At 50.9% G+C, this 23391-nt stretch overlaps 2 protein-coding genes across 5 annotated transcripts; one reads left to right on the forward strand and one right to left on the reverse strand.

The window, feature by feature from the left end:
• Positions 1-1074: 1074 nt before the first annotated feature.
• On the reverse strand, positions 1075-13072 carry FANCE (FA complementation group E). Of its 3 annotated transcripts, none has more exons than XM_076054322.1 (13): positions 12960-13057; positions 12174-12394; positions 11080-11276; positions 10107-10278; positions 8927-9290; positions 7775-7819; positions 7190-7255; positions 6548-6691; positions 6043-6166; positions 4383-4458; positions 3647-3722; positions 1884-2009; positions 1075-1524 (listed from the first exon to the last, which is right to left on the reverse strand). In XM_076054322.1, exons 1-13 carry the CDS (start codon positions 13029-13031, stop codon positions 1423-1425), a joined length of 1785 nt encoding a protein of 594 aa, XP_075910437.1. In that variant the 5' UTR covers positions 13032-13057; the 3' UTR covers positions 1075-1422. The 3 variants fall into 3 exon arrangements, 2 of the variants coding, with proteins under 2 accessions (XP_075910437.1, XP_075910438.1); XM_076054323.1 differs by having other exon boundaries at positions 12787-13046; XR_012930317.1 differs by lacking the exon at positions 1075-1524 and having other exon boundaries at positions 1938-2009; positions 4309-4458; positions 12960-13072.
• On the forward strand, positions 12374-23025 carry SPC24 (SPC24 component of NDC80 kinetochore complex). Of its 2 annotated transcripts, none has more exons than XM_076054325.1 (6): positions 12374-12466; positions 16285-16471; positions 17922-18062; positions 19722-19827; positions 20102-20178; positions 21193-23025. In XM_076054325.1, the coding sequence occupies exons 2-6, from the start codon at positions 16303-16305 to the stop codon at positions 21297-21299; spliced, it is 600 nt and encodes a 199-aa protein (XP_075910440.1). In that variant the 5' UTR covers positions 12374-12466; positions 16285-16302; the 3' UTR covers positions 21300-23025. The 2 variants fall into 2 exon arrangements, with proteins under 2 accessions (XP_075910440.1, XP_075910439.1); XM_076054324.1 differs by lacking the exon at positions 12374-12466 and adding an exon at positions 13325-13477.
• The last annotated feature ends 366 nt before the right edge of the window (positions 23026-23391 follow it).

Raw genomic sequence — 23391 nt, forward strand, 5'->3', positions numbered from 1 at the left:
CGAAAGGGGTGCACATGCAGGATATTGAAGGGGCACAGCATGTGGCTTGCCCCCCCCACACCACTCACCCACAACGTTCCAAGAATTACAAAGGAATATTACCCTCCGAACCCTCTACGCTTTGACACACATTCCGTAAAGAAGGTCGCAACTGTTGCTTATCCCTTGCAATTAAACGTTGAATGTGTCGTGACACAATTAACGTTGGAAATGCATACCTGTCAACCCCTAATCACTGCCTACCTCATTACAGACCAATTCTATACATTATTGGTCACCCCGTGCCCCTTATAAATCTCAACGTTCATCCTACAAAGTTCCATCGCAAGGGAGAAACACAAATTGATTTATTGCCTGTATTGAAACGGCAGTACGCAGTATGTACCTGAACACTCAATTTCCTTGTACTAGAATACGGGGTAAATCGTATGGGTTGACAGGGAGACATTAAGGTTTAAACAAAAGTGACCGTATGTTAATTACAAACAGCACACGTCTTTTTTTTCCCACCACATTTTCAATCAAAGTAACGTTGGTTCCAATGTGGTGGTAGTGACGTTAAAGACTGTGTTGCCTGGGCCATTGTGAGCATTCTATAAATTTCAACCTACAATCTCCTTGCGATCCACCAAACCCCTTAATTTGTATCTACTGTACATATGTAATACGAGGACTCACCGACGGTCGCCGATCGGTGAGATAGGCTCCGCCGCTTCAGCCACCAGCCAATTAGATGGATGCGCCAAGTTCAAGGGCGGAGCTCAAGGGCTCTTGTGGGTAACCATCCAGAAGGTTCGTGAGGGGGGCGTGGCTATAGGCGGGGCTTAGTGACGCAGGTGAAGGGATATAAGGGGGAGGCAGGAAGAAGCTCGGGGTCAGTGTGTGGAGTCTAGAGGCGAGACAATGTCTCGTGCCTCCGGCACGCCGTCTGCCAGCGGCGCGCAGGAGCAGGGGGGGGGGGGTAGCGTGAGCGAGCTGTGCGCGGAACGAGAGTGGAGCGGTGTCGGTGTGAAGAGAACGCGGAGCTGTCCGGCCGACGGGGAATAAATAATAAAGAAGACACGAACTACAGAACGTCGTCAAAGTGCTTTATTACACATATATAGGCAATTACAATCTTCGGTCATTTTCAGTGCACTGCCGCCTCCAATGTTGTTCCTATCCTAGTCTGCATCTTCATAGAGACGCGTTAACTTCGTTTCATCATCGTCGCTATTTTTGGTCTGTACTGGGCAGTCGTAGCCATCGTAACGCTTGATGATTTCCATCAAAACTCAAAGGAGTCATCATCGTTGACTAAAAGCAAAGAAACACTTTGGCGTCGGATATTTTCGTCACTCATTCCGTTCACCAAGTTTGACGCTGCTCCGCCGGGGCACAGGGTCAGAGGTCGGGGCACACAAGGTCAGAGGTCAGGGCCGGTCAGCCCGAGATCTTCTTGAGAGCCGCACGCAGCGTCCGCTTCATAAAGGTGTCGCCGACCTCCACCATCGCGGCCAGGGTCGCGCCGTGACCCCGTGTCACCTGCCACGGGTTGCAGAATGTTAATGCACGCACACACACAGACAAAGATCCCACGTATAGCCTGAGCAGATCATTGGGGCAAGTACTGTTAGCTAGGAGAACCTGTGAGGGCCGGCACGGTATGAATGTTATGTATGTTGTACTTCTTTCACACCGTACGTAGCCAACAGTGCTAATCGGAGGTGTGGGGAAAGGACAACAAACTCAACACAAAAAGTGGTTCTAAAGAAATGAGTTTTCAGTCTCGATTTAAAAGTGCATTGCCGTAGTGTAGGGTCGTATTGGTATGAGTAGTGGCTGCATCGATAGCATTGTCCGTATTTTGTCGTAGCGGTGGCGGTAATAATGGCTGAACTCACCTGAGCCCCATGCTTGTTCACCAGCGCCAGCAGGAGCTTGGCGAACTTGAGGGACTTGGCGAACGACGCTGCATGTGCCGACATCGCCACCACCAGCATCTCCACCTCCTCTGCGTTCAGCTCCATCTTTAAGGGGAGGCAACACAACACACCATTTTGCGTCCTGGGCACCACAGTGGCTATTAGATGTCAACTCCCTCGCCTTGTATACAGGAGGTCGTGGGTTCGATTCCGAGCCTGACAAGGCCTCTTGTAATATTTGTAGTTTGCATGTCTCTCTCTCCCCGTGGTTGCGTGGATTCTTCTGTGTCCTCCGGTGGCTAGGAGATGTTAACTACCTCGCCTGGTCTACAGGAGGTGGTGGGTTCGATCCCAACCCTGACAATGCCTTTTGTAATATTTGGAGTTTGCGTGTTCTTCCCATGGTTGCGTTGATTCTTCTCCAGGTCCTCTGGTGGCTAGGAGATGTTAACTACCTCGCCTGGTATACAGGAGGTCCTGGGTTCGATCCCGACCCTGACGATGCATTTTGTAATATTTGGAGTTTGCGTGTTCTCCCCGTGGTTGCGTGGATTCTTCTCCGGGTCCTCCGGTTTTCCACCCCCACATTTAGAATCAACGTGAGGCGTTTAGAGTATTTGGCTGCTATAAATTTCCACACAATAAGCCACTTCGTTGAGCTATCTTTTGTGATTGCCAGGTCGCTTCTGAAAAAGAGCAATTTAGTTCAAGTGGGTCTTACCTGCTAAAATAATAACAAAAATAGTTTTAGTTTAGAGGTGAACTGGGTGCCTCAAGAGGTCAACAGCCCCAAATGACCTCTGGGTTCAGATCCAGGTTTCAGCTGAACTCTGATTAAACCAAGCTCTCAGGTCAATCTTGGACATTTTCGCAACCTCTGATTAGCACAGTTGGCTACATGCGGTGCGAAATAAGTTCAAAGACAAAGATCCCCTGTATAGCCTTAACAGACTGTTGGCGAGCACCTATGAAGGCCGGCACGGCACACGAGGGGGTGGGTGGCCAGCACCACGTCCGACTGCCTTTGTCTCCCTAGTGGTGATGTTTAACACACCGCACCAGGTACCCATTTGAGGCTGAGTCGACCTAGGAGCGGCCCAGGACCGGTTCAAATAATCGTCACGGGTGTTGGCCGCGAGCGGGAATCGAACTCGGGTCGCCGGGTTCGTCGCGCAGCGCGCTAACCTCTACACCGCCTTTCCCCTTGCGTGCGGCACGAAATAAGTTCAACACGCGCACAAATGAGACTCATCCTGGATGTCTCTTAGGTTTGCACCAGGTCAAGCAACAAAAGTGAAGGATGTCACAAGCCAAGCAGCGATGAGCCAGGATAGCCCTCGGTTGAGCGACAAACACCACCACGGATAAAAGACGTGCTAAGGCTGCCAGGGGCCTACTCCGTTGTGGGCAGCAGAGGGCAGCGTTGCAACGTCAATTGTCACTTCCACGTCGATGGCTGGCCGACCCCCCGGCTTCACACCGAGACGCAAGGAAGCAATGCGAAGAACCCCTTTCGCTCAAACACGCACTGACCAGCGTGGCAAAGTGTGGTGAAACAACGTCCTTGAACCCCGCACGGGGTGAGCAGCAACCTCATCCAACAGCGGATTGACGAATGGCCGTACACGTGCACAAGCAGGGGTTCATGATGATGACGATGTTTGATGGTGGTGGTGATGAGGCGTTTCGATTTTCGAAAGACGTGGCGATGGAGAGGAAGCGTTTCTTGTCCCACAGCTCACCTTTCGGTCCAGTGTGGCCTGCAAGACGGTGAGCAAGCCCTCACCCCAGCACACGCCCGGGCTGCTCACCAACAGCCTGCTCTCCAGCAAGCACACGAATCACAATGTGACACAGACTGCAGGGGCAAACGCCAGCGATGCACCCTATGGAGGGGGTGGTGGTGTGGACAGAAACACCACGCCCGGCCGTCTTTCTCTCCGCAGTGCCGATGTTTTGTAAACGCTGCAACCAGGTGCTCACTTGAGGTCCAGGACCAATTCAGGCCAGATGAACGCCACTGTAATTGGTCGTGAGCGGGAATGGAACGTGGGTCGCCGGTTTGTAGCGCAGCGCGCTAATTACGCTGCTACTCACTCACAACACAAACAAAAGCAAAAGCCCCCCCCATATAGCCTTGAACAGACTCTTGGGGCAAGTGCTGTTACCGAGTAGCACTTATGAAGACCGGCACAGCGCACCGGTGGCGATGATTGCACACCGCACCTGGTGCTCATTCGAGGCCCGAGTCGACCTAGGGGAGGCCCAGGACCGGTTCACACGAACGCCACCGCTATTGACCGTGAGCGGGAATCGAACCCGGGTCGGCGGGTTCCTTAACGCGACGCACCGACCATCGCACTCCACCGCCCTCCGCACGCAACACGCCCACGGGTGCTCGTACGCAGAATCGAGGAATGTGCGGGTGGCAGAGGATGAGGCTCTGCAGCGGCGAACGGTCGCTCTTGCTCCGCTGACCTGAGGAGACTGGGGAGATCGTCGGAGGCCAGGTTGTCACGGATGACCCTGCACATGAACTCCACTTGGAAAGGCCCTGCCGAGACGAACACATGCGGTTAACGGCGACGGCATCGCAGCTAAAGGCAAGTGCGCCAGGGCATCCCAGCCACTGTGAACCATCTGATGCACAATGCTCGCTGCACTCGAGCAAGGGTGGGGAACCTTTTTTCCTGCCAAGGGCCAGTTGGATATTTATAACATCATTCGCGGGCCGTACAAAATGATCAACTTAAAAATGAGCCCGTTATATTTGGTCAAACATTTAATTAACTCGCCCCTAATGCGATGGGCTGGAACTGCTTTCTCTTTGGCGAGGCGTGGTGATGATGCTAGCTGGTATTTGACGATGTTGTTGCTACTCGCAACTGCTTTTCCAGGTTTGCTCCTAGATTTGTTGAATTTCGAGTCCCGTCTGCGGTTGCCTTGGCAGGGCCACACCAAATGGTTTCGCGGGCCCTATACGGCCCACGGGCCGGACGTTCCCCACCCCTGCACTAGAGCAAGGGGGTTTATAGTCCATTAGGCCGGAGCATACATTGGTACCACCCTCAGGCAAGTCCTCGTTTTAACACGCGAGTAGTGGACGCGTTCCCGAAGAGTGACGCGCAAAGTTGTAAAAAGCGTTCAGCTAAAACTACCTCTCCATAAATAACGTAGGGGTGAAGTCTGGCGAGAAACGATGTACGCACACAATGAGAAAAAAACGACCGAGGGTACGCCGCCGCGTTACTGTATCATGCGCGTACTGTATCACTCCGCCAAGCTGAAGAAAGTAGTTTGTCGCCGCCCGCTCAGAAACCGCGTTATAACGGTGCGCGTTCGGCGTTATAACGGTGCACGTTCGGCGTTATAACGGTGCACGTTCAGCGTTATAACGGTGCACGTTCCACGTTATAACGGTGCACGTTCAGCGTTATAACGGTGCACGTTCAGCGTTATAACAGTGCACGTTCGGCGTTATAACGGTGCACGTTCAGCGTTATAACGGTGCACGTTCCACGTTATAACGGTGCACGTTCAGCGTTATAACGGTGCACGTTCCACGTTATAACGGTGCACGTTCCACGTTATAACAGTGCGCGTTCGGCGTTATAACGGTGCGCGTTCGGCGTTATAACGGTGCGCGTTCGGCGTTATAACGGTGCACGTTCCGCGTTTTGCGAGAACTGTTCCCGAATGGAAGAACCTCGTTATAAGTCGTGTGAATTTACCATCGTATGTTAATGTTGAGTTCAGTCGTGCGGATAAACTTTATCAGTCAGATTTGGATTAATACAACGGCGGCGCATGAATAATTATCTTTGTGGCCTACCCCCACATCTCCGATTAGCACGGTTGGCTATGTACGGTGTGAAAGAAGTTCAACGTACATACATAGACTCACACAGAGGCCCATAGACTCACACAGAGACCTATATACTCACACAGAGTCCCATAGACTTACACAGAGACCCATAGACTCACACAGAGGCCCATAGACTCACACAGAGACCCATAGACTCACACAGAGTACCATAGACTCACACAAAGATATTTGTTATCCTTCCCCCGCACCTCCGATTAGCATGTTTGGCTATGTACGGAAAGGAAGAATTTCAACGTACACACGCGTACGTACCCAGCTCGCCCGTCTGCGTCAGCGGCAGCAGGCACGCTGCACAGCCCTGCTTGGGGTAGGAGCTGCAAAACGATCCCAGGGCCCCCGACAGCAGCCTCGACGCCGGCTGTTCCAGGCTGGACAGCTGCACGCGGCACAGGCAACATCAAATTAACTCACGAACGACGAAAAAAAAAAGAACAGGACTTTACCCTTTCCAGCAAGAGTACAGGTGTCGACCCTCTCCCGTTCCGAGACGCGTGCAACGTTGCAAGGGTGTGGGTCCCGTTCGCCGCTGAATCTCGGGAGCGCGCGTCGAGCGGCTCAGCGTTGAGTTAGAGGAGGCGCAGTAGCGCCTCCCTCGAGGAAGGCCCCTGCAGCGGCAGACCCACCGGACGTCCGACTTTGGCGGGCGGACACGACGGGAAGGAGAAGACCCCGGACAGGTCCGTAGCGAAGGTTTTTTTTTTTCTTAGGTAGATCGCGTGAATATAAAATGCGTCGTTAAGCCACGGCACCGCCCCACCTTGGAGAGGAAGAGCTCCCGGGCGAGATGCGTGGAGGCCGCGTGTCCGATCTTGGGGGTGAGAGCAGCCACGGCCGTCGCCAGGAGGGCGACGCTTTCCTCCGGCAACGTCGCGGCTCCCAGCACCGAGCACACGGCAGAGACCTGCGCAACGCAGATACCACAGCCGCCGGCACAGCACTGGTCGTGAACTCCGCATCGTCACCCTGGTGTGACGTTGCTTTTAAAGCTTTCACAAGAACATTTTGAGGTGGTCATGTGTGTGTGTCTCCTTCCACCTATCCTTCAGTAACGGGTGGGAGGTTGGGTTCCTTAACTCCCGTAAGGATGATGCGAAATTAATGAAACTTTGGTGGTAGGTTGTGTTGCTTTTAAGGACTCATCCTATTTAACATCGGCCAAATTTTACGAAAGGGTTGCCCAAAAAACGTGGAGACACAAACCAGGGCACCACACAGGACAATTTTCTAAAATGCATATACGCATTTTGCCCCGGCAGCTACCCGGTCCGATGCCGTACGGCTAATTAAATACTTCCGAGGGCAAACGCACGCTGGAACGCGTTACACAGGAACCACGCATACGCGGGACTAGTCAATATCGCTCGTTAACTTTCACCTCCTCCGTGTTCATTCTGCTGACCTGCTCTGGCCGGCACTCATTCAGCAAGGAGACCTCAGCAGGACTCGTTTCCTCCATGCCTGGAAACTGGCAAATAAATGAAATGCATGTAAATCATTGCAGCATTAAACTGAGCACTAACAACCCTGACGTTCACCTTAACACTACGCCCAACAAGATCACGCTTGATCCTAGGCACAACTAAACCCAATCCCAGTCCTAACTCTAATCCTCGACCTACCAAGAGCCTCGCCATAACTATATCTCTAGACCTTATCAATAACCTAACAAGCTTGACATTCACAGTAATCCTATACTTAACAAGCCTAATCCTAAGCTAACAAGATTAACCATAACAAGCCTGATGTTAATCCCATACCTACGTAGCCTTCCCCTAATCGGCCTCAACTCTAGACCTAACAAGCCCAACATTGACACCAAACGTAACAAGCCCGATCATCACCAGAAAATGTTTAACTCTAACCTTAACCCAGCAAACCTTAACCCCATCTCAACTCTAACAAACCCAATTATAGTCCTTATCATGCCATGCATCATAAACAGACTATTATTATTTAATGATTTAATATTTAAGCTCACACAAACCTCACAACTTGCTTCCAGCCACTCCTTCACTTTAGCAACCTTTTCCTGAAAAAAACAACAAATTATTTTTTTTAAATCAGCAAATAGCAATAATTAATTTAAAAGCCCTTTGCCAACCCACTGTTAAGACTGACGGCCTGCCGCATGCCATACCAGGCGTGATGGGTTTGTTTGGCCATTCTTCACCACGCTGGTCAGTGTGGGCTGGTACATGGTGTGCCCCGGACTGATCCAAATATCACTAGCCACTGATGTTAGCTGTGCCCGAAAAACTTTAAATTCAGGTCGTGGGTTCGTAGCGCAGCGCCTCAACCACCTAATGCCGAGGCCGCGATAGCATTTTTCACCAAGCGCACGGCATCAAAACTTGCTTTTCTGTGTTTAGTTTGTTGTCCTTCCCCCGTACCTCCGATAAGCGCTTTTGGCTACGTAGGGTGCGAAAGAAGTTTAACGTACATACATAGACTCACACAGAGACCCATAGACTCACACAGACCCATAGACTCTCACATAGACCCATGGACTCACACAGACCCATAGACGCTCACATAGACCCATAGACTCACACAGAGGCTACGTAGGGAGCGAAAGAAGTTTAACGTACATACATAGACTCACACAGAGACCCATAGACTCACACAGACCCATAGACTCTCACATAGACCCATGGACTCACACAGACCCATAGACTCTCACATAGACCCATAGACTCACACAGAGACCCATAGACTCGCATAGAGACCCACAGACTCGCAGAGACCCATAGACTCACACAGAGACACATAGCCTCACACAGAAACCCATAGACTCACACAGAGACCCATAAACTCCCACAGACCCATCGTTTGAGGTATTTTTCCTGCACCTCCGATTAGCACGGGTGGCTACGTATGGTACAAAAGAAGTTCAACAACATTCATACAGTTTCCCATAACTTTGTATTCCTGTACTTCCAGGAGACATGAAGATTCACTCGAAAGTTCTTAAACTGCAGTTCACTCAAACACAAGCATGCCCTCTCTCTAATCCCTCCAAACCTATAACCGTGATAACGCACGCGCGTACTTATTGACTTTCACTCCTCATTTTCACGTGCGATTGCCAATAAGGCTTGAAAACAGTACACACGAAATTCACAACCCGAGTGATGACCTTGATGTGCGGCGGAAGGCCCTGTTCCTGCTCGGCTTTCGGTAACGGCAACTCGTCCAAAATGTCGGCGCCGCAGCCATCGCCGCCTCCACCATCGCTGGACTCCCGAGGGCCCGGCACGGGCGTCCCGGGATCTCCTCCCAGCGCTGCCCGCCCGGACGCGCTCAAATCGCCCGCGTGCCGGGGGGAGTCGAGGCGTGGCCGTTTGTGGGCGACGGCCGCGTTTCCGCTCTCGACGCCGCCGCCGCCGCCGTCGCCGCCGCCGTCGTCGCCGCCGTCGTCGTCGGGCACCGGGCGCTTCCGCGTGCCAGACGGTGCGGGGTCACAGGTCACCCCGACGGTGCCTTCGTCGTCCGAGCCGCGCCTGAAGAGAACGACGTGGCGCAGCAGTCATTCGTTTCAGTCAGCGGTTTTTTTGTTATATTTTAGGTCATGATGGGTCGCGGGCGGTGCCATGGGGCCCAGCGGTAGCGCAGAGGCCGTTTGTTGCAGAGGTTCGCGGCTCGAATCCTTGCAATATTAGGAAGCCACTGGAGCTACGCAACTTTTAGATCATCTAGTTTGAAAACGAATTTCTTTAAAACTGCTTTTTGTGTTTAGTTTGTTGTCCATATTTTGTTGTCCAAAAATTTTCTTGCTGAAAATTTTTCCTGCTGTGGTTTTCCCACCTGATGATGATTGCTTGTGTTGCAATCAAAACGTCGTGATTTGTTTTTATTTCTACCTACATGACTTTACCGAAAGAACCAAAGAGTACGGATTCCTGCAGTCACGAAAGCTTCAAATCAAGATTAGTTTTGTTGTCCTTCCCCCACACCTCAGATTAGCACGGTTGGCTACGTACGATGGGAAAAAAGTTCAACATACACACATACCTGTCAACCCATACCAGTTTACCCGTATTCTTGTACAGGGAAATTTAGTTTTCAAGCCCATACGGTGTACTGCCGTTTCAATACGGGCAAACCTTTTTTTGTCTATTCGTTTGTGTTACTCCCTTGTGATTGGACTTTATCGGATGAACGTGAACATTTATAAGGCCACGGGGTGACCAATGAGGTCTGAATTGGTCTGTAATAAGGTAGGCACTGACAAGCGGTTAAAAGGTATGCATACGTACACACTTCCCGGTAAGCATGTGCATTCAGGCTCATCGGCAGTCGATCGCACTTACACTCACCCGGGAACCACCGGTGTCTCCGGCTCCCCACGCTCTGCCAGCCGAGCCGTGCCCACGTGTTCCGCGGTGTCCCCGCGGTGCCCACCGTCGCCCTGGCAGCGCGAGCGTGCCCGCAGGTTCTCGCAGAGGGCGGCGTAGCGGGCACGCCACACCTCGCTCACCGCTCCACCACCTTCGGAGGGAGACGAGACAAACGCACGAGACGGGATTTCGGGTCGCGCTTACCGGGCGTCACTGGGCTCGGTGTCCCGACGTTCCGCTCCGCACGCCGCGATTCAATTCCGCGTAGATCACGGGGGTGGTACACAACTCGAGAGAGACATAGGAGAGAAGATTCTAAGTGAATTCTCAACTGGGTAAAGGACTCCAATCGCAAGGGAATAACATAATCTCAGTGGGCTCTAGCCTGGTTACGTTCAAGGCAAATGGCTGTAAATAATTATTGGCGACTAGACTCTCGACACTCAAGAGGTTTCATCACGGGCGACTGAAACCCGGATTCGAAAAGCCAGGGTTCTTGGCAGTGCCGGCTCAGCGTCTCCGATACGGTGCGACAACAATTATAACAATAAGTAATTTTCAATTTGTAACGCGCACAGCATTCACTCGCTCTCTCGAAGGGAGAGAACGACTCAGAGGCGCGAGGAGGAACCACAGACAAGCAGGAGGGCCCGGCGGGCACGGGCGCAGCGGGCACCGACGGGGGCACAGCGGGCACCTGTGCAGCGGTGAGCTGGCGCCAACAATTGCCCTCAAACAAATTCACGTTAAAATTTTGATTTAAAGCTTTCGTGACTGCAGTAATTCATATTCTTAGTTTTTTCGGTAAAGTCACGTTGAAGAGAAACAACAAAATAATAATATATATAAAACAATTATTTTGTTGTTTCTCTTCAACGTGACTTTACCGAAAAAACTAAGAATATAAATTCACGTTAAGTTCACCCAAGGGGTCGTGGAGGGGGTCACTTGCCATCATCCACGCGCTGGCTCGGCGGCTCCATCGTCCGTGCGGCGACGCGGACCCAGGGGTCGCAGGGCGCGGCGGGGTGCAGCAGGGCGCGGCGCAGCAGGGCGAGCGCTGGTGCAGGCACTTCGTCTCGGACGGTGCTCAGCAGCGACACGACGGAGCGCTGGAGGCTCACGGGAAGCCGCAGCAGCGCGGGCAGCCTGCAAGACGCAGGGGGCGAAGTCAGGGGTCACAGGGGTCACAGGGGTCACAGGGGTCACAGGCCACGGCGGACAAACCAGTGCGTCGTAGCCCTCGTCCACCGGCAACAACCGAGCCGAGCCAGCGACTGGCGCTCGCGTCATAGCGGGTGCTATCATAGCGGGTGCTATCATAGCGGGTGCTATCATAGCGGGTCGAGCGCGTGACGGACTACTCGGGGGGGTGTTGGGGGGCTGTTTTTTCATGGATTTTTCTGTTTGCGCATAGTCACTTTAAGATGTTTCTTGTTCGTGTTTTTTTGTTTGTTGCGGTTGCACCCGATTCAAGAGCCGAATGGCTCACAGGGCTATACCAAATAAATGAAATTAAATGAAAAATGGGTGGTAGGGCGGTGTGGCGGGGTAGAGGGGTGTGGGGGGCTAGGGGGGTGTGGGGTATGGGGGGAGGCTAGGGGGTGTGGGGGTAGGGGGTTGTGGGGGGGGGGCTGGGGGGTGGTAGGGCGGTGTGGGGGGATAGAGAGGTGTGTGGGGGGGCTAGGGGGGTGGTAGGGCGGTGTGGGGGGGGGGTAGAGGGGTGTGGGGGGGCTAGGGGGGTGTGGGGGGCTAGGGAGGTGGTAGGGCGGTGTGGGGGGGTGTGGGGGGTGTGTGGGGTATGGGGGGAGGCTGGGGGGGTGTTGGGGGGCTAGGGGTGTGTGGGGGGACTAGGGGGGTGTGTGGGGCTAGGGGGGTGTGGGGTATGGGGGGAGGCTAGGGGGGTGTGGGGGGGCTAGAGGGGTGTGGGGCTAGGGGGGGGGAGGCTAGGGGTGTGTGGGGGTGCGACTTGCTTGCTGCAAGAACCAAACACAACCGCGAGAAGAGGCAGACAATACAAACCACCCCGGCCTCGACGCGACCTACAGGGCCAGGCGCGCGTGCTGCCCCGGTCCCGTGCCAGGCACCTCGACGCACAGCTCCTCCACCAGCGCCCTCCACGGCCGCGAGCCTCGGGCCTCCAGTCGCCGGGCGCACGCCAAGCCCGCGGCCTCGGGCCGCCGGGCCACCAGGAGAGCGTGCAGCAGGAGGCGGTGGGCAGGGCGGGAACGGTCCAGAAAGCTCCTGAGGTCCATGGCGAGTAGCGCCTGTGAAGGCCGGCAACCACGCACGGGCGCCTTCGTCTCCCCCGGTGGCGATGATTTTACACACCGCACCAGGTACACATTAGAGGCCGAGTCGACCTAGAGGTGGGGGCCAGGACCGGTTTATCGGATAATCCCGTGAGCGGTGTTGGTGGCCGTGAGCGGGAATCGAACTTGGGTGGCCGTGGTTTTGTAGCGCAGCGTGGCGCTAACCGCTGCGCCACCGCTCCCCAAGCGCACGCACAGACCCGACAACTCCTTATGGTCCGTCACGACGTGGATTAACAAAGATAATGTGAAATATCACGCGCGGCAAATTTGCCTTATCTCTCGAGAAATTATCTCGTTATGAGGGTAAATATAAATATATATTTTTAAAAGTGTTTCACGCTTACTGCGCGTGCAGTACACAGCAAACAGGCAGCGTAGTCGGGGAAGTATTTTACGCACGCGGCGAAAAGGGAGTAAAATTAATAGATGTTAGAGAGACTCTGTGAAATGTTTACAAATGTCAATTCGTCTCGAGACATGGAGAGAGAAAATTACGCGGCGACTTTAAAAATGCCACCGTAAATTTGGCGCCAAACAGCGACGCCGAGGATGTTCGCGGTGGTGACGTCGTCGGCGGTGGTGACGTCATGTAACCCGCGCCCAAATTGATTTCATGCGCGGCGTTGACGACCGTTGCGATGACGTCACGCACCAAACGGCAACACGTACGCGATGACGTCGACGCTCAAGAGGCAACAAAGACGTCATGGCTAACGGCCGTCGACACTTGCGCGATGACGTCACGAGCGGTTCCCTCAGCCTCGCGCGCCGATTGACCCCCCCCGATGACGTCACGCGAGGCCGTTTGTGTTTTTTTACTTTATATATTTTTTATATATTACAAATCTTATCGCGAATTACGTTACGCCGTCGCTATCGTAAGTCGACGTCGCAATGTACGATTAAAATAAGTAAATACTTTAAAATCTATTTTTTTTTAAATGCGATAATTTGAATATCAACCAATCAGAGACGGAGCGCGCCGAGACGAAGCCGTTAGACGCCTGCGTTGTCGTCGGCGTCACGTGAGGCGAGGTGAGGCGCATACTCGCAACTTAAAACTTTAAAGTTTTAACGTCTGAGTAGGAAGGAGGCTTTCGCGAACGATATTGTTCATAATATAGGTGGGGTGGGGTGTGGGGAGGTAAGGTCGCGTAAATATCTAAGTCGTTAAATCCACCACCACCACCCGACACTGCCGATTAATAAGGGGTTTGTCACGTCAACAGAACGTGTAGACAGTTCGTTACTATACGCAAATAAAATAATTACTTTATACCTACGTGACTTTACCGAAAGAACCAAAGTAGTATGGATTCCCTCAGTCACGAAAGCTTCAAATAAATTCGTTACTAGTTTTAACATGTCGCATGCTTTCGTGACCAATATCCATAATATAGGGGGGCGGGGGGGGGAGTTATTTGTTAAATCGCGTAAATATAAACATAACGTAAAACCCGCCACCACCCGACACTGCCAATTAGTAAGGTGTTTGTCACGTAAACAGAACGTGCCCAATGCCTTACTACTAAGTACAGCACAACGGTGGTGTTGAGAGAGCAAATCCAGTAAATGTTGTGGATTCTACTTTAAATCTTGCATCTCGCTGACGATTCATGAGTCGCATCCTCTCCTTGCGTTACTTTTACAAGCAAAACGGACTTTGGAAATAAATATTTATTTAGTTGCTGAGAGAGTCGGTGGCCGTCGAGGGCCTTCATTCAGCAGTGGATTGACCACGGCCTGCCCGCTGCCTCCTATGCGTCACTGCGAACGCATGTGCAATTATACTAATTAACCGCTCGCATGACACAATTGTTGTTGCTCTTGATTTGTATTTGATGTTACAAGATGTTAACTACCTCGCCCGGTGTACAGGAGGTCGTGGGTTCGATCCCAAACCTGACGACGCCTGCTGCTGCTGTATATTTGGAGTTTGCGTGTCTCTCATCATCACGGTGACTGTGAGATGTTAAATACCTCGCCTGGTACGCAGGAGGTCGTGGGTTTGATCCCAAACCTGATGATGCCTGCTGTATATTTCGAGTTTGAGCTGTCTCTCATCATCATCACGGTGGCTATGAGATGTTAACTACCTCGCCTGGTATGCAGGAGGTCGTGGGTTCGATCCCGAACCTGATGCCTGCTGCTGTATATTTGGAGTTTGCGCGTCTCTCTCTCTCCCATCATCATCACGGTAGCTATGAGATGTTAACTACCTCATCTGGTACGCAGGAGGTCGTGGGTTCGATCTCGACCCTGACGACGCCTGCTGCTGTATATTTCGAGTTTGAGGTGTCTCTCATCAGCACGGTGGCTTTGAGATGTTAACTATCTCCTCGCCTGGTATGCAGGAGGTCGTGGGTTCGATCCCGAACCTGATGCCTGCTGCTGTATATTGGGAGTTTGCGTGTCTCATCATCATCACGGTGGCTAGGAGATGTTAATTTGCTCGCCCGGTACGCAGGAGGGCGTGGGTTCGATCCCAAACCTGACGATGCCTGCTGTATATTTGGAGTTTGAGTGTCTCTCTCTGTTTCCCCGTGGTCACGTGGATTTTAACCGGCTCCGGTTTTTTCCCCTCTACATTTAGAATCAACATCACGCGTTTAGAGTGATTTGGCTGCTGCTCTTCATTTCCACACGATGATGATGTTAAGCACACTTCGTTGAGCTATCATTGTTAGCCAGGTCGCTCCTGAATAAGAGCGATGGTAAAATAAAAAAAAATACTTTCATTTAGTAGTTACTTTATATACACAGTATATATTGTTTTTTATTTTATCACCTTGGCGACCCCGGTCACCCTTGCAAATTAAACTCATCCCAACTATCTTTGATTTCCCCATTTTGTGAAAAATCAACAGATTGTTAATGTTGTGGATTTGCTCTCCAGCACACCGGTGTGCTGCACTAGTAACGAATGGGCATGTTCTGTTCACGTGACAAACCTTACTAATTGGCTGTGTCGGGTGGTGGCGGGTTTAACGACACATTTATATTTACACGATCTAATCCAAAAAAAAACCTATATTATGGATCAACACTGGTGGTTCTACGGATGTACTGACCCCGGCGTGGCAATGTGGAACTTCCACCAATGTCTGGAGGCTGCCAGTGAATCTGAACACCAACGTCGTTTGCTAATTTACGCATCCGGAGACCGTTTTAATTTTTGCGTGGTAGTGTACCGCACACAACAATAGGGGATATTAACACACGCCTATCACATCATCTCTCTGAAGCTAAGCTGGTTTGATCCTGGATAGTGCTTGGATGAGTGAACAACTCTCCCCACCATACATAACAGGTGCTATAGGCTTCCGCGTGGCTATGCTACGTTGTGGGCAGCAGGGGACAAGTGCAGCAATACGCATTGGGTTTATTTTTTTGTCATTCCTGTGCTTAAAAGCCGAAAACCGTGTAGAAAAAGTAACTATTATTAAACGATTGTATTTTTTTAAATTTTACCCGGTAAGGCCCCACTGAGCTATTTAGTTATTTTCCAGAAGTAACCTGGCCATAAATGATAGCTCAACACAGTGGCTTATCATGTGGAAATTGATAGCAGCAGCCAAATAATCTGAACGCACGACGTTGATTCAAAATGTGGAGGGAAAAACCGGAGGATCCAGAGAAAAATCCACGCGACCACGGAGAGAGACACTCAAACTCCAAATATACAAACAGGCGTCAGGGTCAGGATCGAACTCACGATCTCCTGCATAGCAGGCGAGGGAGATAACATCTCGCCGCCGCAGCGCCCCATTTGTTAGAAATCGATTATCTGTCTCTAAATGGGCTGTGATGCATTGTGCGAACTCTCAATGTGCTGCATGCAGGGGGTCCAGCAAGCAGAGATGGAGAAGAACAACCAGGAGAAGCATTTGGAAGTGTGCGACGACATCATCAGCTTTTTCACAAGTGATCTCAAACCCAAGGAGAACATGGACATGGCCTTGGAAATGCAGCGGAACACGATGGAGAATTGGGTGGTGCAGAGCGAGGATGCCATCCAAGCGCTGAAAGGTGCAGGATGCTTTCGCGCGCCGTAGTCTCCAGAATTTACCGCGCCCATCACATCCATGTACTTTAAAGCGAAAAGATGAGGGTGTGTCTTATAAGCCGAACTGTATATTGTCACCTCCCTTGTTCGTCTCTCGAATTTGTATCTCTCGGCTACAGCTCTCTCCTCTCGTTCATCTCTCTCGTCTGGCCCACGAACCGCCAGTTGGAAGTACCTTCCTCTCAATGACATGTTCACGCTGCATGATCATCATTAGGGAGTACCTACTGCTGGTAGGCAGATGGGTAGGAACACGTACCTCCCTTGACGATTTCGGGGTCAGCGTCATGGTCAAAGCGCACGAGGGGGGGAAGCATGTATCTGGGAGAGGCAAGGTTTGGATTACAACTACTAAACTTTTTTTATTTTACCAGGTAAGGCCCACTGACCTATGTAGCTCTTTTTCAGAAGCAACTTGGCCACATGATAACTCAACGAAGTCGTTTATCATGTGGAAATGTATGGCAGCCGAATACTGTAAATGCATTCATCTGAATGTGGCCCTGGAGAAAAATCTATGCAACCACGGTGAGAGCATGCAAACTCCAAATATACAGCAGGCATCAGGGTCGGGGTCGAACCCACGACCTCCTGTATACGAGGCGAGGTAGTTAACATCTTGCCGCTGTGGCGCCATTTATGAGACGCCACGAAAAATAAGGCTTGCCACAAACTTGCTCCCCGCGTAAGTGCACGCTGCACGCACTTACCGGATAAAAAAAAATGCACCCTGCAGATTTTACTTTAAGGTGCAGGGGAAAATTTGCGCCTTGTAATCTGGAGAATGTTTACGCCGTGCAACTGGGCCGCACCGGCGCCGTGCTGAGCCGGCCCGGCCGAAGCTCGGGAGGCACCAGGTAAATTATTTCCACTGCAGAAGTTGAGCTGTGCCGCTTACGCTTACGGCACACGCGACGGAACGAACCGAGAGGAACGTAGGTGTGACGCCGTTTCCTCGGTGTACCGACGTTGTGCGTAACACGACTTTGGGCCAACCATCGAACGGAGATGGCCACTGCATAGTATCGCGCTTTCAGATGCGCGTCCGCGGCAGTCTGGAACGCTCTTCCGATATCGGGAAGCCACCGGAGCTGTGCACTTTTAAATCTAATTTGAAAACTCATTTCTTCAGGACTGCTTTTTTATGTTTAGCTTATCGTCATCCCTCCGCGCCTCCGATTACGTATGTTGTGAAGGAAGTCCAACATACATCTCTCCTCTGCTCCTCTCTGTACCCCTCAAAAGAATGACGAAATGAAATGCACACGCTCGGACTTCGCTCAAGTGCCCGCAGGGTCGTCATCGACGGGACTAAGCTTCTGGCTAAAACGCCGGCCTAATTTTAACACTGAGCAAAAACCCCTCCTCCCCTCCCCCCGGCGCTTGCGCCGCGCGCCGCTCGCCTCGCCGCAGACAAAATGTCGCTGAAGATGGCGCGGGAGGAGATGATGCTGGCGACGAATGACCTCGGCGCGGCGAAGCGGGAGCTGGAGCAGGTGGAGGCCGAGCTGCAGCAGAAGCTACAGGAGCAGGAGGAGCAGCGACAGGCACTGGCATATCCTTGGACGTGCGGGCGGGCGCCGCGCACGCAGCGACCTCCGCGCAGGGCTGGGTCACGAGAATCGAATAGAGAATGTTTATTTATACTGGAGAATCCGATGAGCTACACATCTTTTTTTCACAGATGTCCAGTAGGGGCACGGAGTTGGAATGTTACAACAACAAACGGTACAAAAACACGATAGGAGTGCAGAAAATAGGAAGGGTTAAACAGATCACTGAAATAAAATATACAAATTAAAACTTAACTATTTTTTTTATATTACTAGCTAAAGCCCACTGAGGTATTAACTTATTTTTCAGAAGCGATCCGGCCACAAATGATAGCTCAACAAATTGGCTTTGCGTGTGGAAATTTTAGCGCAGCAAAATAATCGAAATGCAAGAAAATCTTGAGAGCCATTGCTGAACGCTCGCGTTACGACTCCTTGTAACTTTACGAATGTCAAATGTCGTAACTGCCTGGACATCTGTGAAAAATATCTTTATATCTCATCGGATTCCTCCAGCGTGAATAAACATTCTGATAGTTATACTTAGCTCTTTCGGTAAAGTCACGTTGAAGGGAAACAATAAAATAATAAAATATATATAAAACAATAAAAATTCTCACGACGTTTCGACCATAACACAAACGGTCATCATCGGGTGTGAAAACCAAGCCGTTGGTTTTCACAGAAGCGATCCGGCCGTTGGTTTTCACACCTGATGATGACCGTTTGTGTTATGGTCGAAACGTCGTGAGAATTTTTATTGTTTTATATATTTTTTATTATTTTATTGTTTCCCTTCAACGTGACTTTACCGAAAGAACTAAGAATATGAATTACTGCAGTCACGAAAGCTTTAAATCAAAATTCTGATAGTTATAAATTTGCGCCGTCTGCAAATTGTGGCCGAAGACGTTGAGCTCCCGTGACATTATTCCTAAGAGCGCCCCCCCCCCCTCCGTGCGTGGGGGCATCTGAAGTCCAAATGTGATTAATTACTCTTCAATAGCTTGGTTGGGAGAATCCATGGGTTTAACATTGCCCCCGTGCTGATGGACCGCGCCCGTGTACGTGCAAGGTCTGTCTTGCGTGAACCTTGCACTGCGTAGGATACGTCTGCCACACCAGGTGTACCCCTCGGCTGAAGTTAGAAGCGGGGCATTGGAAGACTTGAGATGTCAGTCGATTTTTGTCTTGGCCGTTGAACAGAGATGTATTTCTACGGCCGTTTTTTCGATGTATTTCTACGGCCGTCTGGGACGCTCTTCCTTCCAATATTAGGAAGCCACTCAAGCAAGCTATGCACTTTTTAATATAGATTGTAAACTAATTTGTTTAGAACGGCTTTTTGTGTTTAGTTTGTGTTGTCCTTCCCCCCGCACCTCTGATGAGCACAGTTGGCTACGTACGGTGCGAAATAAGTTCAACGTACCTACATAGACTCACACACAGACCCATAGGCTCACACACAGACCCATAGACTCACAAAGAGACCCACAGACTCGCACACAAACCCATAGCTTGTTGTCCTTCCCCTGTACCTCCGATCAGCACGGTTGGCTATGTACGGCGCGAAATAAGTTCTACGTACGTACGTTGCGACCGCGATGTTCAGCAGGGGTTGTGAGCCCATGGTCGATTTAGCCCCTTGACCGACGTCACACTCGCTGCTTGGCCGAACTGGAGGAGGCAAAGAACTTGGAGAAGGAGCTGAAGCTCCAAGAGGAGGACATCACGGTGGAGTTGACCGACGTGATCCCCAGCACCAAGTACGTGCGCGCACGCGTGCCCGGTCATCGCGTTTTGTTGTTGTAAATTAATTTTATCGATCCGATCCACGGGGGGGGCGCGAGGGGGCGGGATGTACAACTTCCACGACGGGCGAGTGGTGCGTCGCCGGCAATGCGGTTCGGACAGACGGCCAACGCGGGACGCGTAGGACCCATAGCGTCATGCGGCACGTGCGTCGGATCCCTTTTATTCGGGGAAAGAGGCGGGGGCGGGGGGGGGTCAAGTCTCATTTCCAAACTCTGTCTCTCCCAGGTACATGGTTCACCTCCTGTCCAAGCTGACGCTCGTGCGCTTCGACTACGATGCCGACCCTCAAATCGTCAAGGGAGGTACGTGTTCCTACCCGCCCGCCCGCCTACCAGTAGGTGCTCCCTAATGGTAATCATGCAGTGTGAACGTGTCGACGAGAGGAGGAGGTTACTCCCAATTGACTTGCCGCTGGCCGGATGCGACCCCCTCGCCCACTGATCTACGTATGGCCTGAGCAAGACGGAGGCAGATCAGTGAGATGACTAAACAGATGAACAAGAGAGGAGACAGCTGTAGACGAGACGTACAGAATTAGAGAGATGAACAAGAGAGGTGATGATATATTGTTCGGCTTTTAAGACACACCCTCATCTTTCGTTTTAAAATACATGGATTGTGTGTGTTGGGTGGGGGGGGTAGTGTGTCTTATGATCTTTCATAATTTTTAGGGAGCGGTGGCGCAATGGTAAGCGTGCTGCGCTACGAACCCGGTGATCCGGGTTCAATTCACGCTCAAGGCCACAAACACCATTGACGATTATCTGAACCAGTCCTGGGCCTCCCCCAGGTCGATTCAGTCTGAGACGGGTGCTTGGTGCGGTGTGTCGTAAACATTGCCACTCAGGAGACAAAGACGGCCGGGCGTGGTGTTGGCCACCTACCCCCTCATGTGCCATGGCAACTTTCATACGCGCTCGCTAACAGCACTTATCCCAAATGTCTGTTAAGGCTACACGGTGGCGAGGATGTTAACTACCTCGCCCGGTACGCAGGAGGTCGTGGGTTTGATCCCGACCATGACGCCTGCTGCTGTATATTTGGAGTTTGCGTGCATCTCCCCGTGGTCACGTGGATTTTTCTCAGGGTCCTCAGTTTTTTTTCCCTCAACATTTAGAATCGACGTCACGCGTTTAAGAGTATTTGACAGCCGGGTCGCTTCTGTAAAAAGAGCTACACAAGTCAGTGGGGGCTTACCTGGTAAAATAAAAAAATAGAAATGTTTCAATCGTCACAGTTTATAATGTGGCGAATGCGGTAAATGCAAAGTGATAACGGCGATGCTGCGTGCGGCTTGGTTGCGATTATGCGTGCAGTGGTGGGGAACAAGACGGGCGTGCAGCCCTTCGAGTTGAATACCCGCCAACACAGCCGCTCCTTCATCGTCAACTACCTGTGGAGCCTCGTGGACTCGGAGTGGTAGTGTCCACCGGCCGGACTCGACTGTCGAACTGCAGGAACATTTCCGTTTGTCCACTACCACCATCGTACGTAGTCAACCGCGCTAATCGGATGTGCCGAGGGAAGGACAACAAACTATGGGTCTCTTTGTGAGTCTGTGGGTCTCTGTGCGAGCCTTTGTATGTACGTGTGTCGAACTTCTCTCGCAAACGTACGTAGCTAACCGTGCTAATGGGAGCTGCAACAAACTAAACACAACAACGAGCAGTTCTGAAGAAATTAGTTCGTCAATCTAGGTGATGGTTTAAAAGTGCGGCATCGCTCCCAGTGGCTTCCTAATACCAGAAAGGAAGAGCGTTCCAGACGGCCGCAGGAGGCACATCCGAAAGCGGCACGCGACTCGGTGACCTTCTTTGTTCGATGGCTAGCCAGCGGCGGTCGTGATCGATCCGCTGCTGGATGGAGTCTCGCAAAGTAACGGTCCTCCTAGCACCTGCAGACGAGCATCAATGTAAACTGCCCAAGCCCATTTATACGAAGTCAACATTTTTGAAATAAATTTACGTTCGATTGTTTGATGTCTTTAACTTTTGTAACGTTCTGTAATACTGTACATAAGTCTCTCGTGTCTCTAATCCCAAACATCGTGCATCTCTCGGTGATTCTTTGCGGAATGTACATATGCTATTTGTATATATGTGTGCGTGTGCCTTTGTCAACGATGCTGCTTCAGCAGCGTTTGCGAACTTAAAATGTGCAGGCTTTTTGTCAATTTCACTACCGGACGAATGTTTTCTCGTACCATGTCGGTCGTGGGCGGTTGTCTGGCCATACTTCACCACGCTGGTCAGTGCGGGTTTGGAACGTGGCACGGGGGCCCGGAAGTGATGTCGGTATCACTTGCCACCGATTGTTAGCTATGCCCGGGAATCGAACTCAGGCCACCGCAGTTCACAGCCCAGCATGCTAAGCCACCGCTCGGTGTATAAACGGGAGTTATAAACAACAATAATGTGAAATTTCGAATTAAAGCATTCGTGACTGCAAGGATTCATCTTCTTTGGTTCTTTCGGTAAAGTCACGTAGAATGAGAATAAAATAATAAATTGATAAAATTAAATAACACAATAATATTCTCACGACGTTTCGGCCACAACACATGGAGGCCGCTTGTGTTGTGGCCGAAACGTCGTGAGAATTTTATTGTGTTATTTTATTTTATCAATTTATTATTTTATTCTCATTCTACGTGACTTTACCGAAAGAACCAAAGAAGAACAATAATGTGTTAAAAGGAACAACATGTTCTGGATCACTTGCTGCCCAATGTTGGTCAATAATTTGCCTGTTTTTATTCCCTAGACATTTTGGAAGGCGATATTTACCCATCACCGCAATCATCTTAGCCGCACTAAACAGCTACTAGAGGGGGGGGGGGGGGGTGGGCGTGTTAACTGCCTTGGTAGTACTGTGTTTTTTTTTATTTTAGCACGCTCAGTTTCTGTCACTACGAAGGCCTCTTCATGCTTCGGACGGCACTTGCGTTATTATTATGATTGTATAATGCCATGGTGTGTTAGTGTGGCCTGCACGAGGTAATTGAAATATTGTTCTTCCACTTGTAAGGAAAAAGGTTACCCCACCCCCAGTTCTCAAGAGATCTGGCCTCATGGAGTCTCCACATTGACACGTGACTAATTACACACCACTCCTAAACTCACAATAAAGTGATGCATATGTTAGGTGGACCTGTTTTGTCTTGGCAGTCGTGTTATGTTGAGTTTTGTACGACTTAAGTGTACATGCAACGCGCTTATTCTGTTCCCGACGTGTCTGTAATAACAAAAAAAACAATTTCACTACTTGAATACTGGTGGGGGCAACGCATGATGGACAGCTTTACACAATGCCTGCGTGCCCGTAACAGTGTCTGTACTGTTCGTTTAGGAAACTTAGTTCAGGGACTTCTCTACTTACGAACGAGTTGGGTTCCAGAGGTGTCTGTTTGTAAGTCGATTTGTCTGTCCAACTTTACTCCTGTCAATTCCGAACATGTACGGCATATACACTTAACACGGGGAATTACTTTAAACGTATAATCTCCTTTAGATGTA

The sequence above is a fragment of the Petromyzon marinus genome, chromosome 65 (assembly GCF_048934315.1).
Source record: "Petromyzon marinus isolate PM22_M1 ecotype Great Lakes invasive population chromosome 65, UKy_Petmar_22M1.pri1.0, whole genome shotgun sequence".
Classification (NCBI taxonomy): Eukaryota; Metazoa; Chordata; class Hyperoartia; order Petromyzontiformes; family Petromyzontidae; genus Petromyzon; species Petromyzon marinus.